This window comes from Sphaerodactylus townsendi, linkage group LG10, assembly GCF_021028975.2.
Source record: "Sphaerodactylus townsendi isolate TG3544 linkage group LG10, MPM_Stown_v2.3, whole genome shotgun sequence".
Lineage (NCBI taxonomy): Eukaryota > Metazoa > Chordata > Lepidosauria > Squamata > Sphaerodactylidae > Sphaerodactylus > Sphaerodactylus townsendi.
Window position 1 is genome coordinate 4,013,826 of NC_059434.1, and position 23,104 is coordinate 4,036,929.

Consider the following 23,104-nt stretch of genomic DNA (forward strand, 5'->3'; position numbering starts at 1 on the left):
TGCATTGTAATTGTGATTACCTGGTAATCAGTAAGCAGACTAAACTTCAGTGGCTGCCTATTTATAGCTCCTCTTGGGTCATCATCATTTTAATGATGTGCCATTGGTCATTTATTTCCTTCAGTGGTACCTTTACTTTGTTATATTATTACAAAATTTAGACCCTGTTTTTCAACTTAAACAAGGCAAGCCCTGGTGTGTTTATCTGGCCTGGTCTATCAACATTGTTCTAGGGCAGTGGTTCTCAACCTTCCTAATGCAGCGACCCTGTAATACAGTTGTGGGGGCCCCCACCCTAACATTCATCAATTTTACAGATGAAGAATATTGATGCAGAGAGTCTTAGGTGACCCCATTGGAAAGATGGCCATCATCACCATCTGCTGACAGGCTGCTGAATCCAAACATTTTCCCCACAGAGCGTCTGATTTGCCCTTTCTGTTGGGGTCATCAGACAGCAGTGCTATTCTGGGGAGTGGGTAGCTTGCAATTTTTGGACCAAGTTGTTCTGCTTTAATTAAATGGTTAAAGTACCAATTAAAATGGAGACACAATGGAGGCAATGCTAGTTGGGAAGTCTGAGGCCTAGAAGGACGCTGCATTGCTCCCTTTAAATGGAGTTCAGCTGACTTCGGCGGACTCTGTTAAGAGCCTTGGTGCTGTACTGGATCCAGTACTGGGTGTACTGTACGTTTTCCAGGCTGTGTGGCTGTAGTCTGGTAGTTTTTGCTTCTTGGCTGGCACCTTCAGAGGCACGTTATGCTATTATGTGTTTCTCTCTTGGTGCAATGAACAAAAACACATCTCAGATCCTCTGAAGATGCCAGCCACAGATGCAGGCGAAACGTCAGGAGAGAATGCTGCTAGAACACGGACATACACCCCAAAAACACATCTTACTGTGACATGCCTCTGAAGACATCACCCATAGATGCAAGAAATATACTAGGAGCAAAAACTACTAGACTCTGGCCACACAGCTCAGACAACCCACAAAACCCAGTATTACATTGTTGCCTGTTGCAACAATCGAGGGGAATTTGTAAGCCTCTTTCAGACTCCTTACAGGAGAGCAAAATGGGGTGTAAATCCAAACTCTTCTTATATCAGGTTAGGGTACCGTTGAATAAAAAAAAAGAACTGTGCTCATGGTAATCGGTTGCCAGATACAAGTATACTAATGGGCACAGATGGACAGGGTTATTTTTGTTTGGTGGTAAATGATGTAGGCAAGAGCTAAAGACAAACGTACCTGTAGTCTTTCTTGTTAAGGCTAGTGTATCGCACAGTATCGTCCATGCTACAGCTGACGAGTTGGTCTGACTCATCCACCGCCATGCGTGAAACCTGGTTGGTGTGACCCTTCCCCCAAAAGCTATCGTTTTCACCCGTCTCTGAATCCCAGAAATGTGAGCAAAATATTAAGGAAATATTTACTCCATCTAATGATCTAGCTGAGAGGTTTAATTACGACACAAAACAATAGAAGGAAAATGGGACAAAGATTTTGGCCATTTGGAAATACAGTATTGGCAAATTCAAATGGAACCTAATGTGAAGTAAACATACCACTCAGAAATGTTCTCGTAGACACTGAGGGCTAAACAGACTAGGATTGCTAAGGAAGCTCATGCAGAACGAGACAAGATGCCATGAGAAATGCGTTCACTCCTTCGACACTTTAAACAAATGAGCAAACTGGAAAACACTGAAATGTGTCTTCAAATGTGCTTGGGAGTCACAGTGATGCTGTGTTTTTAGTTCTTCTCTGACCAACACAATACACATCCCATCCCAACGACCTTTCTATCTAAAGGCGGAAAGATGTGGGCGGCAATGTATCAAGCAGCACAACTCAGCTGTCGACACACTTGATTTTCCAAACAAGACACGAAAGGAGTACTTTCGATGCTTCCTGCCTGGAAACTGTGTTTGAGTTTCCATGAGATTCCTTGCAAACCTCAACTGGAGCACCTTCCGTGAGGAGGGCTCAGAAAAGCGGCTGCCTGAAATTCAGTAAGCTGGAATTACAGCAGCAAATCTTTCTGCTCTCAAAAGAACAGTCAGACATTCCAGCAACAGCACCACGAATACCAAAAACTGCAGCCTCAAGGCGACAACCAGAGACTTCTGTCCTCGTGACACTTTTATTTAGTAGTTACCTGAACTACTTGTATGCAGAAAGAGATCTCAGCAAGCAGACAAGCCAAGAAGAAGAACATGGAAGACAGAAATCTCTAGTACTATATTCTATCTGTACGAGCAATCAGAAGGTAATTCAAAGGATATTAATGTGTCCATCGTGGCTCCCAGAGTAAATATAGGATTTCCCCCCATTTCTATGCACTGTAAGACACTGTATGGATTTACTGTGGCCCTGCAAAAAACAAACACACACACACACACACACACTTGAGGAAAAATGTTAAGACTTTAAATTGTTTCTTGCTGTTATTGACTTAGGGACAAATGATATGCAAGGAAAGAGAGCCCCAAACTTGAAAGCCTTGAATTAGGTTGGGGAAGCAGCCCTAAAGGTGTTTAACCCTTTTCCCCCTGCACTTCTCCTGTTTGCCTTGCACGGGGAATACAGAATACATTATTTGAATCCCACCACCGGAACCGGTGGTTACTATTATTTGAATCCCACCACTGGTTCTCTATCACACACATGTGGTTTAATTTCTAATATAATCTTCAATTTTTATCTTTAATCTTATCAACAGACTGATCTATCAATCCATCAATCTACTGATAGATCCATTTATTGAAATAAAAAGGCGAACCATTAAAGAAAAGTCTTGAATATGGCAATCTGTACACTTTGCCCCAGCACTGTATTTTACGGTGGGAAGTGTGAGGCTGCACGAGGGGGAGTAATGGTGGTGTGCAAACTGCAAAACTGCAAAAGGGCAACCTGAACTGCTGCCTGCTAAGCTCCCCAGGTTAGCCACCGCCCATTTCCTGATGTGTTGTGATGTGCTTTTCCTGGGGCTGTCTGTGTATAAAACGACGAGGCAGGGACGTTCTAGTTCGTTGGTCAAATGCTGGGGCAAATCAGGTGTTTGGATTGATTGAGCAGCAGTGGCGTAAGAGGTTAAGAGCTCGTGTATCTAATCTGGAGGAACCGGGTTTGAATCCCAGCTCTGCCGCCTGAGCTGTGAAGGCTTATCTGGGGAATTCAGATTAGCCTGTACACTCCAACACACGCCAGCTGGGTGACCTTGGGCTAGTCACAGCTTCTCGGAGCTCTCTCAGTCCCACCCACCTCACAGGGTGTTTGTTGTGAGGGGGGAAGGGCAAGGAGATTGTAAGCCCCTTTGAGTCTCCTGCAGGAGAGAAAGGGGGGATGTAAATCCAAACTCCTCCTCCTCTTCCTCTTCTTCATCTACCAGTCTTATTATTTTTACATTTTTAGTATTAATATCAATTTATCAATCTATCAATATGGTTATTTAATTTTTTTTTAAAATTGAAACATCTAAAGATATGCAGGAGCGGGGAGACCATGGGCCATAGAAATGAAACGGCAGGACAAGAAGGGGGAAGCAGGTGGCAACAGGGAGGAGGGAGTGCGGGGTAAGACTAGGCAGGCTGGTTGTGGGCGGAGGGACAAATCTGTCCGGGTTCGGCAGCAGAGCAAAACTAAATTGTGCTATAGTGAATCTGCTTGCCATGGAAAGAGTGGAAAGTGAAGGTGGGGTTGGAGGAATTAAGTTCGTACAAGAAATCTTGCTGCGGCGGACATTTGCCTCCACCCTGCAGCAAACAACTTGTGTGCAACTGGTCTTGGTATCTGCATGATCTCTGATGCACCAGCAATCTCGTTCAGGCCACCTTTATGCAAACGATTCTTTGATTTCAACTAGACAGGCTTCAAGAAAATGAACAATGGGCATCAAGGCGTGGGAGACGGCATGCTCAGGAAGCCAACCCACCTTTATGATGCGGAGGGGTTTATCGGGATTGTTCTTATCCAGGTAATTGATGTAGCCAGAAAGAGAGAGAGTCAACAAGTGGTCTTTTTGCCACAGGCAGCCCAGCTGTTGGTCCAGAACGTTTGATCCCATGTTGAAAGTGTTCACGATGCTGTTGGCGCCAACATCCCAGATTTTTGCAGTTTTGTCTCCTGAAGCAGAAAGAAGTTGACTGCCATCTGGACTCCAGCTTATCTGTTGGGGGAGGGGGAAGTGGAGACTTTAAAATATAATCATACCCAACATCCAGTAGCGTCAACAACTTACTCACCGGCAGCAGCCCTGATATGTGGACAGCGGCCAGGAATTTATTTTGCTGCAGACACTATTCTGAGCTGGAGGGGTCAGACTCCATTAAAGACAACGAGCGCCCTCATGGATTCCAGGTTTCTGAGTTATGAGATGTGTGCCTTTGGCATGGGCGAGCTTGACTGGCATTCCCCCCTCCCACCTTTCTCAAAACAATTTGCAACATACAAGGAAGAGTAAGAGAGAGAATTGTTAAGGAATCAGAGCCTGCAAAAGACTCCCCCTGAGTCCCAGGAGACGGGAGATGATAGGGATGTATGCCTGAATCAAAGCAACAAAACCCCAAACCCCAAGCGGTGATAGTGTTACCGCCCAGGAAAATAGCCAAAATATTTCCCTGAAGTCAAGTTACATGGCTACACTGGTTCCATGTCAGGACGCAGAGACCTGTGTAGCTCAAAAGCCTCCCCGAGGCTCACAAGGAATGTATTTATGTGATTGTGCCAATGTTATATGATTTCCCTCTTGTCTTTGCCTTTTTTGGATATAATGACAGCCCCTTTTGTATTGAATTTATGATTTGCCCGCTGCTTGAGACTATATTCTAGCTGATTTCTCCAGTTAGTTTAAGTCTCTGTTATTGTTAATTTAGGAGATTCTTGCCTATGAGTATATGTGTTTATTCCTTAAGGTTTCCCTAATGTTTAAGTGTAAGAAAAGTAATTTTGATATTTGTGCTATTAGTAAAAGCAGTAGCCTGTAGAAGCTGATATTAAGGGACAAGGAAGTCAGGCCTGGAATGCAGCTTAGACCAACACCCAGCCGACTCCTTAGCGAGGACAAAGACCACCTTGGATTTGCAAATTAAACTCTGCTGGAAGCACCCAGAGGTCCCAGCCATTGGAAGACGTGCAGGGGCCACCACTGGACAATTTGAACTCCCCTTTGTTACAGAGACGAGGCGTGGGAGCCTCAGGACATAACTGAAGGAAACAGCCATCTGATAAAGGAGATAGCTGGGTGCGGTAACGAGCCTACCTAGATTTTCTGAATTGACTTTATCTGCTATCTCTTCAGCACCATTGCAAGATCTCGCGGGAAGACGTTTGACAGCGGGATTTCGTAATCCCATTCAAAGCTGTAATTGTACCTTCTTTTGTATTGTTGTTTTTTTATTGGTGTTTGGTAAGGGACCCCCCCCCCTTACCTCCCCTTTCTACCTGCCCCCTTGCCCCCTTTGATGTTTGTGAATAAAAATTCTTGTGCTTGTTTGCAAGGCGCGTTTTTTCCTGCCTGAGATGTGACCAGCACCTCCAAATAAAATCCTTTGCTTTGAAGAACGCTGGCTTCCTGCGCCTCATTACATTGCTGAGCTGAAATCATTTATTGTTACCCGAGCAACAGCGGTAACAATAGCAGGCCAGATGTGGCCGTGGGCAAGTAGCAGGAAGTGCCAGAACACTGTGGAGCCAGGCCGGTCCCTGGGATGCCACCTGCTGGGCCTGACAGGTACCTCACAGGGGGTGTCATTGCATAGATAAAATTTAGGAAGGAGAATTATGTCGAAAGCTGCTTTGGGAACTCACCTGGGTGAAATGAGGAGTACAAATACTAAACATATCAACAACATCCAGAACAGAAATGTAATACATTGAAATGCAGAGTACCTCCCCTTAAAAATGAGAACTGTTGCCAAACAAGGAAATCTGACGGCACAAAGATTGCTACTCAAGATCAAGTCCCACTCAACCCAGGTGTAAACAAGGGCAAGCTTGCATGGCAAGTACGTTTTGACAAACTTATGGTCCAGACTAGCCTGATCTTGTCAGATCTCAGTAGCTAAGCAGGACTGGCCCAGGTTAGCACTTGGACGGGAGGCCACCAGAGAAATCCAAGGTCTCCATGCATGCAAGGGCAAACCACCTCTGCTAGTTTCTTGCCTTGAAAACCCCACTGGGTTGGCCGTGACTTGATGACACTTTACGCACACAATTTGGAAGCAAATAAGTCGTTTTAAGATAAAGGCATACTTTAAAATACATTAGCAAACAACAATTATGGCAAGGCACCGAACCCAAAACATCACAAGAGTGCATTCTCTTAGAAGCAGAACTTCTACTTACAGAAGAGAAGAATATCTGTTAAGATGCTGTCCTCTAACGCAGGTATTTATATGTACCTACATATATATATATTTTCAAAAATAAAGGACTCTGACTGCTTGATTTGGAATCAATCTATTCCCAATTGTCAGAGGAGCAAATTCCTTGATTCCTGACCAGCAAATATGTATTTCTTCTCTTAACACTCCCACCCAAACGTAACACACAGTTTTAGTAGCAAGAGAGAACAGGACAATGTTCATGCATTCTCAACAAAATCAGCTTAACAGGATCAAAAGATATATTGCAACTCACAGTTTTACGGAAAACACATGGGGGAAAAGTAACTTACCGCATAAATGCCTCCGTCGTGTGCTTTACTTCCACCTAGAGCACCTACTTTTTCTCCAGTTTTCCCATCATAAATAAAAATCTTTCAAAAAATTGAGAAAGACACCAGTTAGTTGAATATGTTGAAGCCCATGAACACGTACTACTTTGAAGATACTGCATTGGCTTCTATGGAGCCGTTCTGCAAATGGTAGGCCCTTCCCTTAGCACAAGAGGCTCTCCCACTTCTAATAACCTGGAAACGTCAAGAAGAGTCAAGCTCTGAAGCTTCAAATAGAGCTGTTCAGGCAATGCATTTCTGAACATCTGCTAAAGACATCAGAAAATACCAGAGAGGTAGCTGTTGAGGCCTGATTAAGGTCTTTAAAGGTGCTACTGGACTCCTAGAACAACTTATTTCAGCATACAGTCTGCATTCGTTTGAAAGCTCTACAGATGAACCCCTCCCCCCTCGCCCTGCCTCAGTGTTCAAACAAAAGCAAATCCATCTATGCAAAGCCCAAAGACCTGAAACATCAAATGCTAAGGCTGGTGAGGTTCACTCTGAACTCTTGGTAACACATTATAAGCTAAGAATGGTTTATTTCCTAGTATTCATTCACCTGATTAAAAGAACACCCTCCTCCTTTTAAAACAACCAATTTTAAGGAAGTCCTGTGTTAAGTAAAAGATCCAACATTTACAGCTCGTGCTACAATGGGAACTGTCGCTTTCTCACAGCTGTGGTGGAGCAAAGAGCTGGATCTTGCCCCCAGTTAGGTCTCGAACTTTAAGTCAATAAATAGACTCTGTGTTGTTGATCATTAGCGTTTAATGATAAGCTCAGAAACAGGCCTCTCTCTCTCTTTTTTTTTTTTACCTGGCCATCTGCACTGGCTGAAGCAAGCTTATTCCCATCTGGAGAAAACCTCACACAGTTGACAAAACGGCTGTGGTCCTGTAAGAGAAGACACATTAGAGCTTCATCTCCCAGGCAAATGACTCCAGGCTAATTTCTACCCGTGGTGGTCCTTATCTTCAGCCTGTTGCAGAGATTCTAGCCCTCTCTCATGCTTCCTGATTATCCCAACGCATACTGAGAGTCCTCTGCAGAATCTTTATTGGATTCCCATTGTGTGGGGAGAGGGGGTGTCACCGTTGGCAGAGGGAGAAAAATAGGACAGTTCATTACTGATCTGCCAGACTGGAAACGAGGCCAGGAAATGGGGGACCAAACATTCATGTCTCTTCAGAACACAAACAGCATTTAAAGAGAAAAGAAAATGCAGGCAGCCAGATACGAAGCAGTGGCACACAACACGATAAGGAGTTGCTGCATTCTCTGAGGCCTGCATGCCAATCCTGGGGTGATTCATGAATTTGAATCTGTTTCCAACAGGGATAACAGATTTTTCTAGACACTTTCTAACATGTCTGTGGCACGCTCTCCAAAAGGATGCAGGTGTTAAAATTTAGAGATGCCAATGCAACAACGCAGAGATCTTTCACACAACTGGCTTTATCACGCATACAGTGGAGAATCACAGCAGTTCTGGGGTGCTCTGCCGCCTGGACTCCGCTGCCGGCCACATGCTGGATTTCATAGCCAACCAGGGGGCTACATGCACCCTGCAGGCTCCCGGCTCACAGGATTCTATTTGAGCAGGACTTCAATGTGAAGACACTGACAATCCAGATCAGGGGTCTTTAAACTATGGCCCTCCAGATGTTCAGGAACTACAATTCCCATCAGCCCTGCTACTTGGCCATGCTGGCAGAGGTTGATGGGAATTGTAGTTCCTGAACATCTGGAGGGCCATAGTTTGAAGACCTCTGATCCAGATTATTTACTGAATGTAAACACTACACAAATGAGTCACCGGCCAATAGAAGAGTGCAGAGTTTATAGCTCAGGGCCAGCTTTAAAGGTAATTCTACCTTCACACTCCTGAACAAAACTACATAAATATTTTAGATTGCTTCTGCCACGTTGCTTCTCATCTTGGAGAAGTCTATTTCATGAGAATTCTGCAGATTCAAACAGCAACAGAAAGCCAAGTTAGAGTAAAACCATCAAGGTGAGACACGGACAGTTTAAGCAATCTCAAGATTAGGTCTGCAAAATTTCTGGAAAGGGCAGAAGCCTCTGAAATGTTGAGTACTCAACTGGGCTGAAGCAGTTTGATTGCAACAAATGTCTGCTCAGGACTGCTCATCTGAAGTCACCATAATGATGCACAGCCCCAAGACTTCACACTAATACAAAGCCCCTGATTCTGCTTTTCAACTCCCAACTTCTCCTCCAAAATGGAGATACTCTCTAGAACGGCACCCTAAATTTGGGAAGGCTTCTACTGAAGGAAATACTCATGGCTGGATTTCCAGGCGACAAAGACTGCATGCAGATAATCAAAACTGAGGACTCACACTAATTGTAAACTTGAATTTGAATGGCGGTCCTTCAAAGAATGCAGAACAATTGTCATCGCTGCCGGTGGCTAGGCGATATGGCCGAGTCTGTTTAATATCCACACTATTGATCACTTTGTTGTGGCCAGTGATCTCACCGACGGAGGAGCCGGTATCCCAAAGGAACACAGCTCCAAATCTATTGGAAGAGAAACAAAACACATGCTGTGTAAAACAATGGCTGGCTATGTGCGGGGCTCAGCTCCTTGAGCACAGTCAGCACACTGAATCTTCTTAGACAATGGAAATTAGGTCACCCAGTTAATCTCATGTGATTTCAGCCTTGCTCCAGGGGACTGCGGGGGGCGGGGGGGAGGTATTTGAAAGCTTCATCCATAAGATACAAGCGAAAAATGTAGCAATATCCGGCCCTTTCTCCAGGAATACAGAGATGAACGAGAAATGCTCTGAAATTAAATACTATAAATGGCTGATCTGCTGACCTGCACTGCCAGCCATCTAAGGTTAATCTCAAAAGACGTGGAGCGCAAGAGAAAGAAGAGGCTGATCTCTGAGTGTTCGATAATCCAAACAGAATCCCTTCCAGATGCAACTGTGTGTTGTAAACAGCGGAATGTGAGTTTATTATATCCAACTGACACAGCACGATCTTGAAAACATACTTTAAAGGTATTTTCACGTGGGTTACAGAAGCCTGCCTCTTATACAAGATTATTAACAGGGAACCTAAAATGTGTGATTTTCATACTGCTAAGGCAGTAATGGCGAACCTTTTCGAGACCGAGTGCCCAGATTACAACCCAAAACCCACTTATTTATCACAAAGTGCCAACACAGCAATTTAACCTGAATACTGAGGTTTTAGTTTAGGAAAAACGGTTGGCTCCAAGGCGCGCGTTACTCGGGAGTAAGCTTGATGGTAGTCGGTGGCTTTGCTTTGAAGCAACCATGCAACTCTTCCAACGGGTGAATCATGACCCTAGGAGGGTTTACTCAGAAGCAAACCCCAGTGCCAGCAACCGAGCTTACTCCCAGGTAAAGGATCATGCTTTAGTTCTTTGCATGAAAATCAGTGGGGTTTAACAGCACTTAACAAGGTTACCTACACTGCTTCCCCAAAACTAGGCCTTAGGTTTAATGCTAATAGAGCCCAGCGGCTTTGGCCAACCTAGATGTGTGTGTGTGTGGGGGGGGGAGACTCTGTTTGCGTGTGCCCACAGAGAGGGCTCTGAGTGCCACCTCTGGCACCCATGCCATAGGTTCGCCACCTCTGTGCTAAGGTCTGCAGAATGAGAACAAAAGAAATCTGCAGCACCTCACAGCACAAACCACCCACAAGCAAGGAGTCACCAGTCTGGAAACAGATGCAGCTCAGGCCGCGTTCCAGAGCAGACGCTGCTTGCTCCACTTCTGACCAGCTCTTTTCAACTTCAAAACGGACCCCTTTATTCAGACATCCTGAGCACATCAACAGCTTTTAACTGCAAGACTGGGGTTAAAACAAGGAGGCAAGTTTTAAGGCTGTGGTCTATAACCTACTGCTTCACTAAGCAGTTTGGAACTTTCCACCCAAGGAAGAGCCCCTTAAGCAAGAGGAAGGCTCCATAAACGGCAGGAGATTCCTTCCTCCAGCCTCAGGAAGTGTTCGTTTGGAGAGATTCTCCTGAAGCATTCATCCCCGCTGCCCAGTTTTCAATGCAAGTTCTTGGTAACCACAATTTTAGTCTGTGGAACATATTGCGGAAATGCAAAGCGAGCCTTGCTCTGCAATGGAATTTTCAGGCCAACTATCCACATGACTGTTCAGCTTTGGGGAATATTTAGACGGGAATAACTGCTTTGAGGCTGTCTTAACTTTGGGAACCTTTAAATGCAGGCAAAGGGCTCCAGGAGCCCTTTATTATGCTCAAGGATAAAATACTAGGAGGCAACTAAACACACAGAACGCCTTGATGCCATTTAAGAGTGGGATGCCAACAAAGTCTTTGTTCCAAAGGGTATGTGCTATTAAAAGGTTTCTAGCTGTTAAATTACCAGCTTAGAAGTCTAAGACAAGGCAAGATGAAGACCCCCCCCTCCAAGATTTTAAAGAGTGTTATCACAAACGTATCAGATTTTCTACTCACTTCTCTCTTCCTTCCCCAACGGCAGCAATCCTCTTGCTGTCTTCTGTCCAGGCAATGTCTTTGATTTTTCCTGCAAATGGCTGATATTCGTACTTCAGGAGGTGTTCCTTTTGAGTGGTGTCCCAGATTCGGAGCTTTCCGGAGATGTCTGTCATGACACACAACAGCACTGTTCTAGCACGATCAAGGCTTTGCAGGACCACCAAGGCACCCATTCGGATGCTTCCCATCTGCTTTCAGGGGCCTCCAGAGACACAGAAACAGCAGTAACTATAGCCAGAGGGTTTTTTGTGCTGGTACACACCAATATGGGGTACCAATGCCTTCAAGTCAAGGTTAAGGCCGCAGTCTGGGTGACGAAAGGTGGCAAGTTGGCCTGAGTCTGTGTCTGCCCCCAGCAGCCCAACTAGAATTCCCTCGCACTTCAGACGTCATTAGTGGCCACAACTTGGGGATGGAGGACCCAGAAAAAGACAGGCCAAGCCAGGCTTCAGCAATCAGCTCAGGCCCCAGCTGGCCCTGTCCTCAAGAGGACAAAAGGGGAGGCATCTGGGTGCAGATGAACCAGGGACTGGGAGGAGCTCACTGACAGCGGGGGTGGTATAAAGTTGCTGCTTAGCCTTGGACGGTTTTCGTCTGACAAGGTTGGCGGGACGCCCAGATTGGGGAGTGTTTCTAGTATCTGCAGTTTCTGGTATCTGTATCTTCTGTTTCTTTTGCTTGTCTGTGTGAAGCTGTTTCATTGTAATTTTTGGATGGGAACTACAGGTGTTTATCTAGCTTTGGCGGGAACTGGTGGGGAGCCCGTAAAAGAGGCTGTTCGTACGTTGGGAGGTCAGTTCCCACATTGCTTGTGATCGACTTAGAATGCCAGCTCAATAAAGAACTTGAAAAGTTACTTTTGGCCTGGACTTTACTGGTTCCTTACAGTGACCAAATACACTTGCAGGTAAGTACTGGGACCTTTTCTTTGTAACAAAAAAGCACTCAATATAGCCAATTGGACACCAGAAAACATCTCTTTTTAAACCCATTTCAAGCTGTCCTTCCTTTTTCTGATTGGTCGAATCACAGTTTTGTCTAGTCAGCAATGCCAAGTCATGTTAAGCTCTTTTCAACAAGATCTGAAATGGCCTGAAGAGAGGCTGTAAGTCTGCCTAGACTTTTTGAATGAAGCAGTCATTGAACAAATGACAAGGAATACTCTGAGCACAATACCAATAAAGACCAACCAAAAATAAAATTGCCAATATGATGTAATGGGGTGCCAGATGTTCATGGACTACAATTCCCATCAGCTTCTGCCAACATGGCAAATGAACATCTGGAGCACCATAGGTTGACCCCCCTGGGTTAAAAGTTTCAGAGTACAACCTGGGAGACCCAAATCTCACCGACCCGACCATGAAACTCGCTGTGGAACTTTGAACCCATCTCGGCCTGATATACCTCACAGGATTGTTGTGAAGCTAACATAGGGTGAGAACCATGAATGCTGCCATGAACTCTTAGGATAAAAGACAGGATTAAAAAGGGATATTTTTAAAATATTTTTAAAATATATATTTATATTTTTAAATATTTTTTTAAATCATATTTGTAAGATAGATGTGCTCACTGACTTGACTTAAGGAAAAATAAGTTCTCTTCCCAAAGTCTTATACTGTGTTCCCGTGAAAATAAGACCTACCCCGAAAATAAGCCCTATCATGATTCTTCAGGACTTTTGGAGGAGGCTTAAAATATAAGCCCTCCTCCAAAAATAAGCCCTACCGGTAGTTACGGATCAGGTTGGTGTGACCCAGCAGGGGGCTCCCAGCCAATGAGGATGCAGCTTGCATCACATGTGACAGGGAAGCAACGGGGCTACCGAGAGCCCGCCTTAATGAATTGTGAAGGTACCGTATTTCCCGTAAAATAAGCCCTAATGCACCTTCTGGTGTAAAAATTAATATGAAACCCTGTCTTATTTTTTGGGGAAAAGGATAAAGATATAGTACTCTATACCACGCAGTGACAAAATCTAATTGGTTTTGCAAAAGCCCCTGCCAAGCAGAAAGAGAACGCCCACTGATAGATCTGCACAGAATCTCTCTTGTTCCAAAGAGTCTGCTTTTCTCTTTGGCTCATTTCCTACCTGCTTATTAAAATGGAAGGCTGCAACAGAGATTACTTGATTTCAAGACCAAGCCTATCATTACCAAACCACTGCTCAGGCAGAGCTTTGAAGCTTAAGAAGAAGCCGGTCACACCCTAAGGAGCCAACAGGAACCTGTACAGAACACAATCAAGAAAGCCAGCAGCTGAGAAGACAGTCACAGCTGCTGCAATTCCCGTAGCTTTGTTTATTTGAGCCTTTGGGGCATAGAATCATGTCCTATTGAAAAACAATCTTCAATTTCCAAACTGTTTTCCAAGTCTTTTTTTTTTTTAAGATGCCATACTCGTGTATAAGGTTGTACTGATTTTCACCACTTCTTCCCTAAGGACTTCAGAGATTCCCTCCTGAACGGTGCCCGTACTCAGCACTGCTAAGGGCCACCGCACGAAAAAGAACTGCTTCAACCCATTTCAAATTAGTTAACTGGATTTGCAATTACAAGTACTGATAAGATGGATAAGATTCAAGGAGAAGGTCTCTTCTTGCTCTCTTCAAAGGAGGGGAACAGCACACGAATGGAACCTATGCCCTCGCCCATGTTAGGAGCAAGCATGGTGCCAGGCAGCCAAGTTCACCTGCTCCACCTTTCACTGCTGGGCATAAAGGCTCTGCTGCTCAGAGGCCTTTATTCATCCCTCCAGAAGCACTGCTGAGTCTCCGGGTCAACACGTCTCTCCTTCAAAAATGCGGTGGTGCCGTCAAGCCACAGTTGACTTGTGGAAACTCCGTAGCGCAGGGATGGCCAACCTATGGTGCTCCAGATGTTCATGGACTACAATTCCCATGCTGGCAGGGGCTGATGGGAATTGTAGTCCATGAACATCTGGAGCACCACAGGTTGGCCACCTCCTGCTGTAGGGTTTTCAAGGCAAGAGGCAAACAAAGGTTTGCCTACCTCCATGTAGACTGACCCTGTTTAGCTTTTGAGAGTGGGCTAGCTTAGGACATGCAGGTCAGGGAAGAAGCGCACACTATCCTAAAACTGCTTGTCTGTGTATTTTCACTAACCTTTTGTTTGGTCTGAAAGTATACACACTGAGACTGAAATAGCTAACCTCAGACTTGCATCTGAAAATGTTACCTATTTGGCCAAGCTTTAAATATACAAGACACAGATATGACAGCATCTAGATTTTCATATCCCCCGAAGTCATCTACATTTTTTCTGAGTTCATACTTCAAAAATAAATGAAGTTAGATCCTGATGTCACCAGCTATATTCAAGGTATTTATACCACAGTATCCACACAGCTATGTTCACACAGCTATAGACTTGAGTGGCAGAGTCTCCTTCTTTGGAGGTTTTTAAACAGAGGCTGGATGAACATATGTCGAGAGTGCTTTGATGGTGTGCTCCTGCACGGCAGGGGGTTGGACTTCATGGCCCAGGTGGTTTCTTCCAACTCTATGAATATGCTCCTAGGTTCTTAAGTGAGCTTCAGAGTAATTTTTTCCTTACTAAAAGAACATTTGTAGTCCTCGTGGGTGGAAAGATAAGCATGAAAATGTCAACATCCAGTGACATCCCAATAGCTAGAGGGACAGGATATAGTGGTGGCGAACCTTTGGCACTCCAGATGTTATGGACTAAAATTCCCATTGTAGTCCATAACATCTGGAATGCCAAAGGATCGCCACCACGGGGATATCAGCTACCAGAACCAGAACTCCTGACCACAGGTAGCTACGTGGTTAATGTAACACACACAGATGGCTGGATTCATTCCTTTGATAGAGAGTGCCCACAGATATGGCTAATGCCCTGAGTTTTGGGACAGCAGGCCTCAAAAAGGTGGGCTGAAGCCACATATTTTTACTTGGGACATGCAGACTGAGACGATACTGTACCTCCAGATGCAATGTAGAAGCCACTGGGCGCATACTTGGCAACAACAACTTGATGGGCGTGCTCCGTGTAAATATCGGCAACTGCAGGATTCTACAAAAAGAATTATTATTTTTAAATGCGGGCCTGGAAATAACTACTCAGTAACAGTTCTTTTCTGTCAGATGGAGCTGGTGAACAGTTCCAATCTGGGAAATCCCTGGCAGGCGTTTGACTTCTGTGGGGACAGTCCCACAAGCGGTTCACAGGACTGTCTGCCAAGTCCTCAACACAGCCCAAAAGCCAACCTCCCCAAGGCACACTACGATGAGTCTCAGAGCCACACACAGATTAGAAACTAGACTGGCGCAGCTGGTTGTGCTGAATAGCTGAACTAACCACATATTCTACCGCCCACCGCACAGGGAAAACAATATTGGGCTAGTTAATTGCCTTCGCAGAGTTTGACTTCTTGAGGGCCTAAAAAAAAAAGTCAACTTTTCTAGAGACGCTACACCTACACAGAAGATATTTTCCACAGGTTGGAGTAAAGAACCTTAGCTGCATAGAAGCCTATGTACATATAACTAATACACATACAGACACCAGTGTGGGATCTGTACCTTGCAAAAACAGGTAGTTGACCGCATATACAGCACCTCTGTAGTTGGCTGTGGAGAGGGTGTTGCACTCCCCTTTGTTCAAAGAGTAATCTGACCAGTGCCAATAAAAAGCAACAGCCACAATTTCTCACAGGTAAGTGGTTAGTCACTTTGCCTACTGCAGCTCAATCTTACAGGCTTACAATCATGACCCTGAAAACAAGCGACTGTTCTTCAGAACAGCCCAGATTTAGCAACCCATTCACTGTTCAAGGTATTTCAGAAGCTCACCACCCAAAGATACTGCATTAGAAAGCTTCTTCAACAAACAAAATCTATTTAGGAGTGAAGGCACTGGCTACTTTTGAGAGGCAGCAAACCCTAGATTTTAAGATGTATTTTAAGAACATTTCAGACTATTGATTCAGATTATGCAGCTAATGGAGAGCCACATCTACAATTGTTTTAATCCTGTATAATTTACGGATGTTCACTGCTCCGAGTCCTGGGTTGACAGGGGGAGAGTGGTTTTAAAATCAAACCAAATTTTAAAAATTAATAAAATTTCAAAATTACCACCAACCAAAAGTGCTACATTCACCTCCATCGCTGGCTGGAAGCCTGTACCTCAAAGATGCTCACAAGCCTATTTGATCCTCCACTCGTGGTTGTTTCAAGGTGGGAACGACCTGCCAATCACAAGCCCACTGGGAAGTGGCTTTGATTACTTACCTGAAATATGGGGCAAGTACCCCATTGGGGATTGTCGCTCAGAAGAGCCACAGACAGAATGCCTAAGACTCACGCGTGGCTCCTGAGTCACTGAGCGGCTGATTTGGATTGTTTTGTTTGTAGTTAGCCTTATGCCTAATACTTTACCTTTCCATGCTGTTAATCAGAATTTTATTGCTGCAAACTGCCCTGCGAGAAGACAGTTTCAGCTACTAGAAAGGGGCATGTTTTCTAGTAATTTGCAGTGCAATTTAAAGCACATGGGCTACCTGCAGAGGACAGCCAGCTCCCCAATTCTGAACAATGTATGGGAACCTCCAAATATCTTGGAGATAGGTGTAAGTGATGCAGCATTATTATAAAAAGCAGACTTATAGCTGTGACCGAGGAAGGCCTTGAACACAGATTTTGGAACCATTCCTGTTTACTGTAAACTTAAGATCGCAAAGTATTTTCTGCAGTCAAAGGCTCTCCCACTGAGCTACACGCCCTAGTACAGTGGTGGCGAACCTATGGCACGGGTGCCAGAGGTGGCACTCAGAGCCCTCTCTGTGGGCACACGTGCACAGAGTTTGTCATGTGATAATAGTGTAATTATTTCAGGGAGATTATTAGCATTAAACCTAAGACCTAGTTTTGGGGAAGCAGTGTAGGTAACCCTGTTAAGTGCTGTTAAACCCTACTGATTTTCATGGGAAGAACTAAAGCGTGATCCTTTACCAGGGAGTAAGCTCGGTTGCTGGCAATGGGGCTTGCTTCTGAGTAAACCCTCCTAGGGTTGTGATTCACCCGTTCGAAGCATTGCAGTTGCTTCAAAGCAAAGCCACCGACTACCACCAAGCTTACTCCCGAGTAACGCGCGCCTTGGAGCCAACCGTTTTTCTATACTAATACCTCAGTATTCAGGTTAAATTGTCATGTTGGCACTTTGCGATAAATAAGTGGGTTTTGGGTTGCAGTTTGGGCACTCGGTCTTGAAAAGGTTCGCCATCACTGCCCTAGTATTTTCTAAGTTCAAGGTAAGAATATTAAGATCCTGAACGTTTAAAAGCATTCTTAGAACCATGCAATGAAGTTCTGAAGCAGATATGTCCAGATATCATGTTTCTAGAGCAGCATCCCTTAGATATGACAATCATTAAGTGCTGTACCTTATGATTCTTGACAAATGTATTTTCTTTTATGTACACTGAGAGCATATGCACCGGAGACAAATTCCTTGTGTGTCCAATCACACTTGGCCAATAAAGATTCTATTCTATTCTATTCTATTATTTGTGTATAGCCCTTTTAAATTTAACAAACTCAACTCAAAGCCCCAACGAACACTGAAGTTCTCTCTTCTGCTCACCCCCAGTTTCATATTTTTTCCTCCACTGGTGAGACCCTTATTGTAAAGATACCCAACATTTGTACACAAACACACCATTCTACCTCTATGAAAAAACTGCTTGTGCCGTTCTAGGTACATACCAGAATGCCTGGGTAATGTAATCGCTACTGTTGGACATGGGTGACCAAGAACGTGGGTAGCTATGATGTTCAGTCTAGTTTAAACTACTAATACTTTGCAAAGACCACTAGTACTTTCACAGAGCTGAGCTCTTTGCAGGAAGGATGAGATAGCAGGAAATAGAATAGATTCCTTCCCAGTAAATAGTTAGGGGACACAGAGTGAAAAAGATGCAGGCCTCTTACAAGCATTTGATTCTGTTGCCTCAGCCTTGCGTAATGGGAGTGGGCTCTGCCCACAGTCCTCCCAATACGTAAGTTTTGTACAAACAGAGCAACATTTCCATTTTCCATCTTCAGTACTCATAAGTGGAATACTGAAATTTTAAGGATGTACCCTTGTGCACACCAGAACCCTACATACCTGGAAAAATACACATTGCCCATGTCATACAAAATGATAACTGTGTACACTGGAAGGATCACGGGTAGGGCACACTCCTGCCGTGTGTTATTACTGTGCCATAACTGAGTTTCTGAACAGGGCAGCCTGGACATTACAAAGCCGGTACTTCATGGTAACTTAATGGGCTGATGCTGTGCTCCCCAAGGGGTTAGTTAGCCAAGGTGCCTCAGTGCCTCCTAGCGTGGGGGCAGCCATTAGATGACCTGCTCAGATCCTAAAGGGGAGTGGCAAGTACAGAAACTGTCCAAGGGCCTAGCTAGCAAAGCGGGGAGAAGAGCGGGGAGTGATCCCGAAGACGCCTGAATGCAAAGGGAGAAAGACAGAAGACCCGGGCTGGGGAAAGGAAGCTGGAGAAAAGGGGGTGCCCCCAAGTCAGGAGTTGCAGATGTTCCACTATTTGCTAGCCATTAAGCCTTAAGAAAGGTTTCTATGATAAACAAATGCTCATTTATGCTCTCGCTCCCTTTCCTTCTACAAATAATTGATGCAAGGAGCAATCTCTGCCTACTTAATGTTTCCTGCATCACTGACTGAAGCAACCCAGTACATTTTTTCCTGCTCTTCCAGTGCCCGGTACACACATGGGGATAGCAGGCTTGCCTGGTTAGTCATTCTATTGCTTGTTACAGAGTCACTGAAGCTCTGTTAGTGTCTGTCAAGTACCAGGTTAAGATAAATTGCTTCCCCCTGAAGAACAGTTAGTATTTTGATTCTGCTTAAGACCGTCTAACGCAAGTGACCAACGGGACAGATTTGTAAGTAAGTACCAGTAGGAGTGTTCTGTGGCAGACAATACTTAAAAATAACCTACTGTAACTGTGACAAGCAGAACAGGGAATTAAAACTGACTAAGCCAAGAATCAAGGTCAAATTCCTTCTTTGTTATTTAAGTCAAGAACCTTTTGAAATGGCTGGGGTTGAGAGCGGAACATGAAGGAAACAATAGCTTCTATTTCTGTCCTACCTGACAGCCTTTTTTTAAAAAAATGATTTTTTTATTGATGTTCACAGTGTATTTGATTGGATAGAATTAGAAAAATACTATACATGAGAGTTAAATAGAGAAGACATCTACCCATAACTATATTGATTAAACATTACATAATGGTTGTTGTGGGTTTTCCGGGCTGTGTGGCCGTGGTCTGGTAGATCTTGTTCCTAACGTTTCGCCTGCATCTGTGGCTGGCATCTTCAGAGGTGTATGCCAGCCACAGATGCAGGCGAAATGTTAGGAACAAGATCTACCAGACCACGGCCACACAGCCCGGAAAACCCACCACAACCAATTGAATCCAACCGTGAAAGCCTTTGACAATACATTAAATAATGAATTCCAATATGACATTATGTTATTACAGAAACCGTTATGGAATCTTTAAATCACTGTCATTTTCCCACCTCCTCCAAAACATCTTTACTGGTTAGACTATTATATATTAATCATTATCCATTTTTTAATTCTCAAGTTATTTTTGTTTTTTATGATTGATTCAGCTTCGTATCAATAGTAAAGTTCTCATTTCTCATTACATTCATGTTTTGAGCATCTGTTTACAAGATTAGTTAGTTGGGTCATAATACCATGTTCTCTAATTTTGTCTTCCCAGCATTCTATTGTACTTAATGGCCTTTTTCAAGCAAAAGCAACTGAGAAAAACATTTTAAAGAGACATGGGCCTTTTCCACACAAACTTTTTAGGCAGATAATAAAATGTTTCTTTCTGCACTGCGCCCCCCCCCCTTTGGTTCTGAAAATGTTTTATCTGAATCCCCTTTTGAAAAGATTCAAGTTCCAAGTTCCAAGAAACCTTTATTAGGCATAAAATTGAAAAGATTCTTTGGTTTGAAACGTTTTCAAGACATCTTCCCTTGCCGTGTGGGTATATCTAAAACATTTTATTTTTCCTGCTGCCATTTTCCAATTTTGCTGTGCCATCCCTGAACTTCCTCGTTGGCACCATTTTATTCCATCTATTCCCTCTTCCCTCTTTATTTCTGTGGGGTTTTTAACAAAATATTTTTGGGAGATGAAATCTTTGAATAACTGAATACATGTAGCTACAGAGAATTGCAGCTAGGAAGCACTGAAACAATGAAGCACCAACTCTACAAATAACCCCCCAAAAGGAAAAACATCATGGCAGCCATGAATTGCATAAGAACAAAAGAACAAGCCAGCTGGATCAGACCAGAGTCCATCTAGTCCAGCTCTCTGCTACTCGCAGTGGCCCACCAGGTGCCATTGGGAGCTCACCTGCAGGATGTGAAAGCAATGGCCTTCTGCGGCTGTTGCTCCTGAGCACCTGGTCTGCTAAGGCATTTGCAATCTCAGATCAAGGAGGATCAAGATTGGTAGCCATAAATCGACTTCTCCTCCATAAATCTGTCCAAGCCCCTTTTAAAGCTATCCAGGTTAGTGGCCATCACCACCTCCTGTGGCAGCATATTCCAAACACCAATCACACGTTGCATGAAGAAGTGTTTCCTTTTATGAGTCCTAATTCTTCCCCCCAGCGTTTTCAATGAATGCCCCCTGGTTCTGGTATTGTGAGAAAGAGAGAAAAATTTCTCTCTGTCAACATTTTCTACCCCATGCATAATTTTATAGACTTCAATCGTATCCCCCCTCAGCCGCCTCCTCTCCAAACTAAAGAGTCCCAAACGCTGCAGCCTCTTCTCAGCCTCTCCTCGCTTCGAGGAGTTAAGTGAGGACAAACATGGTGGTAAAGGGCAGGATTGAAAATGTTTTGCAAGCATTTTAGGCGACTTGTGCAGAAAGGGCCAATGGCTCCAGAACAGCTCACCAGGAAAAGCCCGAAAGAAGCTTTACACACACTAATAAAAAAAATCAAGAAAGCAGCTTAAATCTAATTCAAGCACACATTCAGCTCTAGTTCCTGCAGTGTCCGAATGTCTAATTCCTGCAATGTGCTGAGCGCTGAAACCAGAGATACTTGTAAGAGCTTGTAGCCCATTCGCTACGCCTTTGCTCTGTGAGGAAGCCAGGCAGGTAAAATATTCATGCGCTCTGTAATGCATTCTTACAGAAGTCCTCATGGAGGTTGATGGAACTTTAATGTGCAGGGAGCACAAAGCATCCTGTAATGTGGATTCTGGACAAGAAGTGAATCGGAAAACACTGGAAGTGCACATTGGGAGCTAAAGCGAATCTGTGGCTTTTTAGCAGCGCTGTATGTTAGATTATAATCTATTTTTTTTCTCAGTCATTATCCTTCTATGTGGCTTGTTTTTTAGTGCTTTATTTGGTACGATGATCATTTGGTTGGAACTATTGTGCACGTGAGTATTTGAAATGCTGATATCCATCTGTTGAGCAGCTATTTGCATGGCAATTGCAGAGGAATAAAAACCACGTACGAGGCCCCTCAAACGAGTGACTCCATAATTCTTGTAGTTTGTCCGGAGAGCCGCACAGAAACAAATTTATTATTTTTCATTCAAATCTACATCACTTTAAGGGTTTTCATTATACTTCTGGCAAAGCTGTTTATGTTTTTCTGGTTTTTATGCAAACTCCTCCTGTTACAGTGCAATCGGGAGGGGGGGGGGTTATGGATATGTAACATGCCCCTGCATCAGCATAGATGACATCTCATGCAGACATAAGCAGGGGCAATTATGCTGATGATGTGGAGCTGTGCTGCTACGTGACACCTGGGCATTAATGCAGCCACTGTGCCAGGACTTGTCCAGAGTAGAGCTACTGTTGGTGCTGATGGGAATGTTATAGGGGGCAGATAACACTTTAGTTGGCTTCTAGAAGCCTTTCAGCCTGAGAAGGTGCCCTTTGATTAGCACACGCGTATGCCACCAAAAAGGCAGGCACTGCCCAGTGGACAGCTTAAGGGGCCTGCAGTATGACCCAAGGTCCCCCCCAAAAAGTATGCACTGCTGAGAGCCACTTCCCCCCCCCCATTGAACTGTCCATGCCATATATTTATAGGCAGCCCAATCGAAAGGGGGTAGGGGATAGATCTGTGGCTGTTGGGCATGGCTCTGCTTCCAAAGAGGTATTTGGCAGGAGGGAAAACCCATCGGCCAGCAAAAGCCTTCCCCTTTCTAAGCACCAACATTTACATAAAAGGGGAAAAAATGAAAGGACAAAAAAAAATAAAGACCAACAAAGATAACATTCATATATTTATAACTGTATCAGAATTAATTAAGTAGATCTGTGTTTGCACACAACACAGAATCCAGATAGGAGGAGAAAATGAAGGTAAAGTAGAAGAACTGGAAAAATGAAAAAAAGATATTTTTAAAAAGAGGAAGTGGGGAAGGGAAGGCTACTTCGGAAAGCTGGTGGCTTGCACAGACTGAGGGCACTGGCATATGCAACCTTTTTGGTGGTGTAAGTCCAGTGGCGTGGGGGTGGGAAATGGCGCCCGGGCCGCACCCCCCCCTCGCCCCTTCCACTTACCTCAGTTTAGCCGGCTGCAAAGAGCAGGCGGCTGGAAAAGCAGCCTGGCTGGGCGACTGCCCAGCTCAGCCCAACAGCCCGGCCCCGCCAGACTGCTCTGGGCGATGGGGCCTGACTGGTGGGGCACAACCAGTCAGGGGCGTCCAGCAGTGACCTCCACTGGGCCTGGCCCGGCAAGGCTGGCCCGGTCTGGCGAGCCAGGGGGAGAGGG

General features: G+C 44.5%; 1 protein-coding gene across 1 annotated transcript in view; it reads right to left on the bottom strand.

The window, feature by feature from the left end:
• The window catches only part of WDR1 (WD repeat domain 1), a 32,823-nt gene that overhangs the window by 5,657 nt on the left and 4,062 nt on the right, over positions 1–23,104 (bottom strand). The window contains exons 3-10 of the mRNA XM_048510140.1: positions 15,224–15,314; positions 11,215–11,362; positions 9,086–9,266; positions 7,539–7,616; positions 6,681–6,761; positions 3,939–4,172; positions 2,290–2,377; positions 1,253–1,409 (exon numbers count right to left, since the gene is read on the bottom strand). Of these exons, the coding sequence (XP_048366097.1) occupies positions 1,253–1,409; positions 2,290–2,377; positions 3,939–4,172; positions 6,681–6,761; positions 7,539–7,616; positions 9,086–9,266; positions 11,215–11,362; positions 15,224–15,314 (1,058 nt within the window). The remainder of the gene's footprint in view (positions 1–1,252; positions 1,410–2,289; positions 2,378–3,938; positions 4,173–6,680; positions 6,762–7,538; positions 7,617–9,085; positions 9,267–11,214; positions 11,363–15,223; positions 15,315–23,104) is intronic.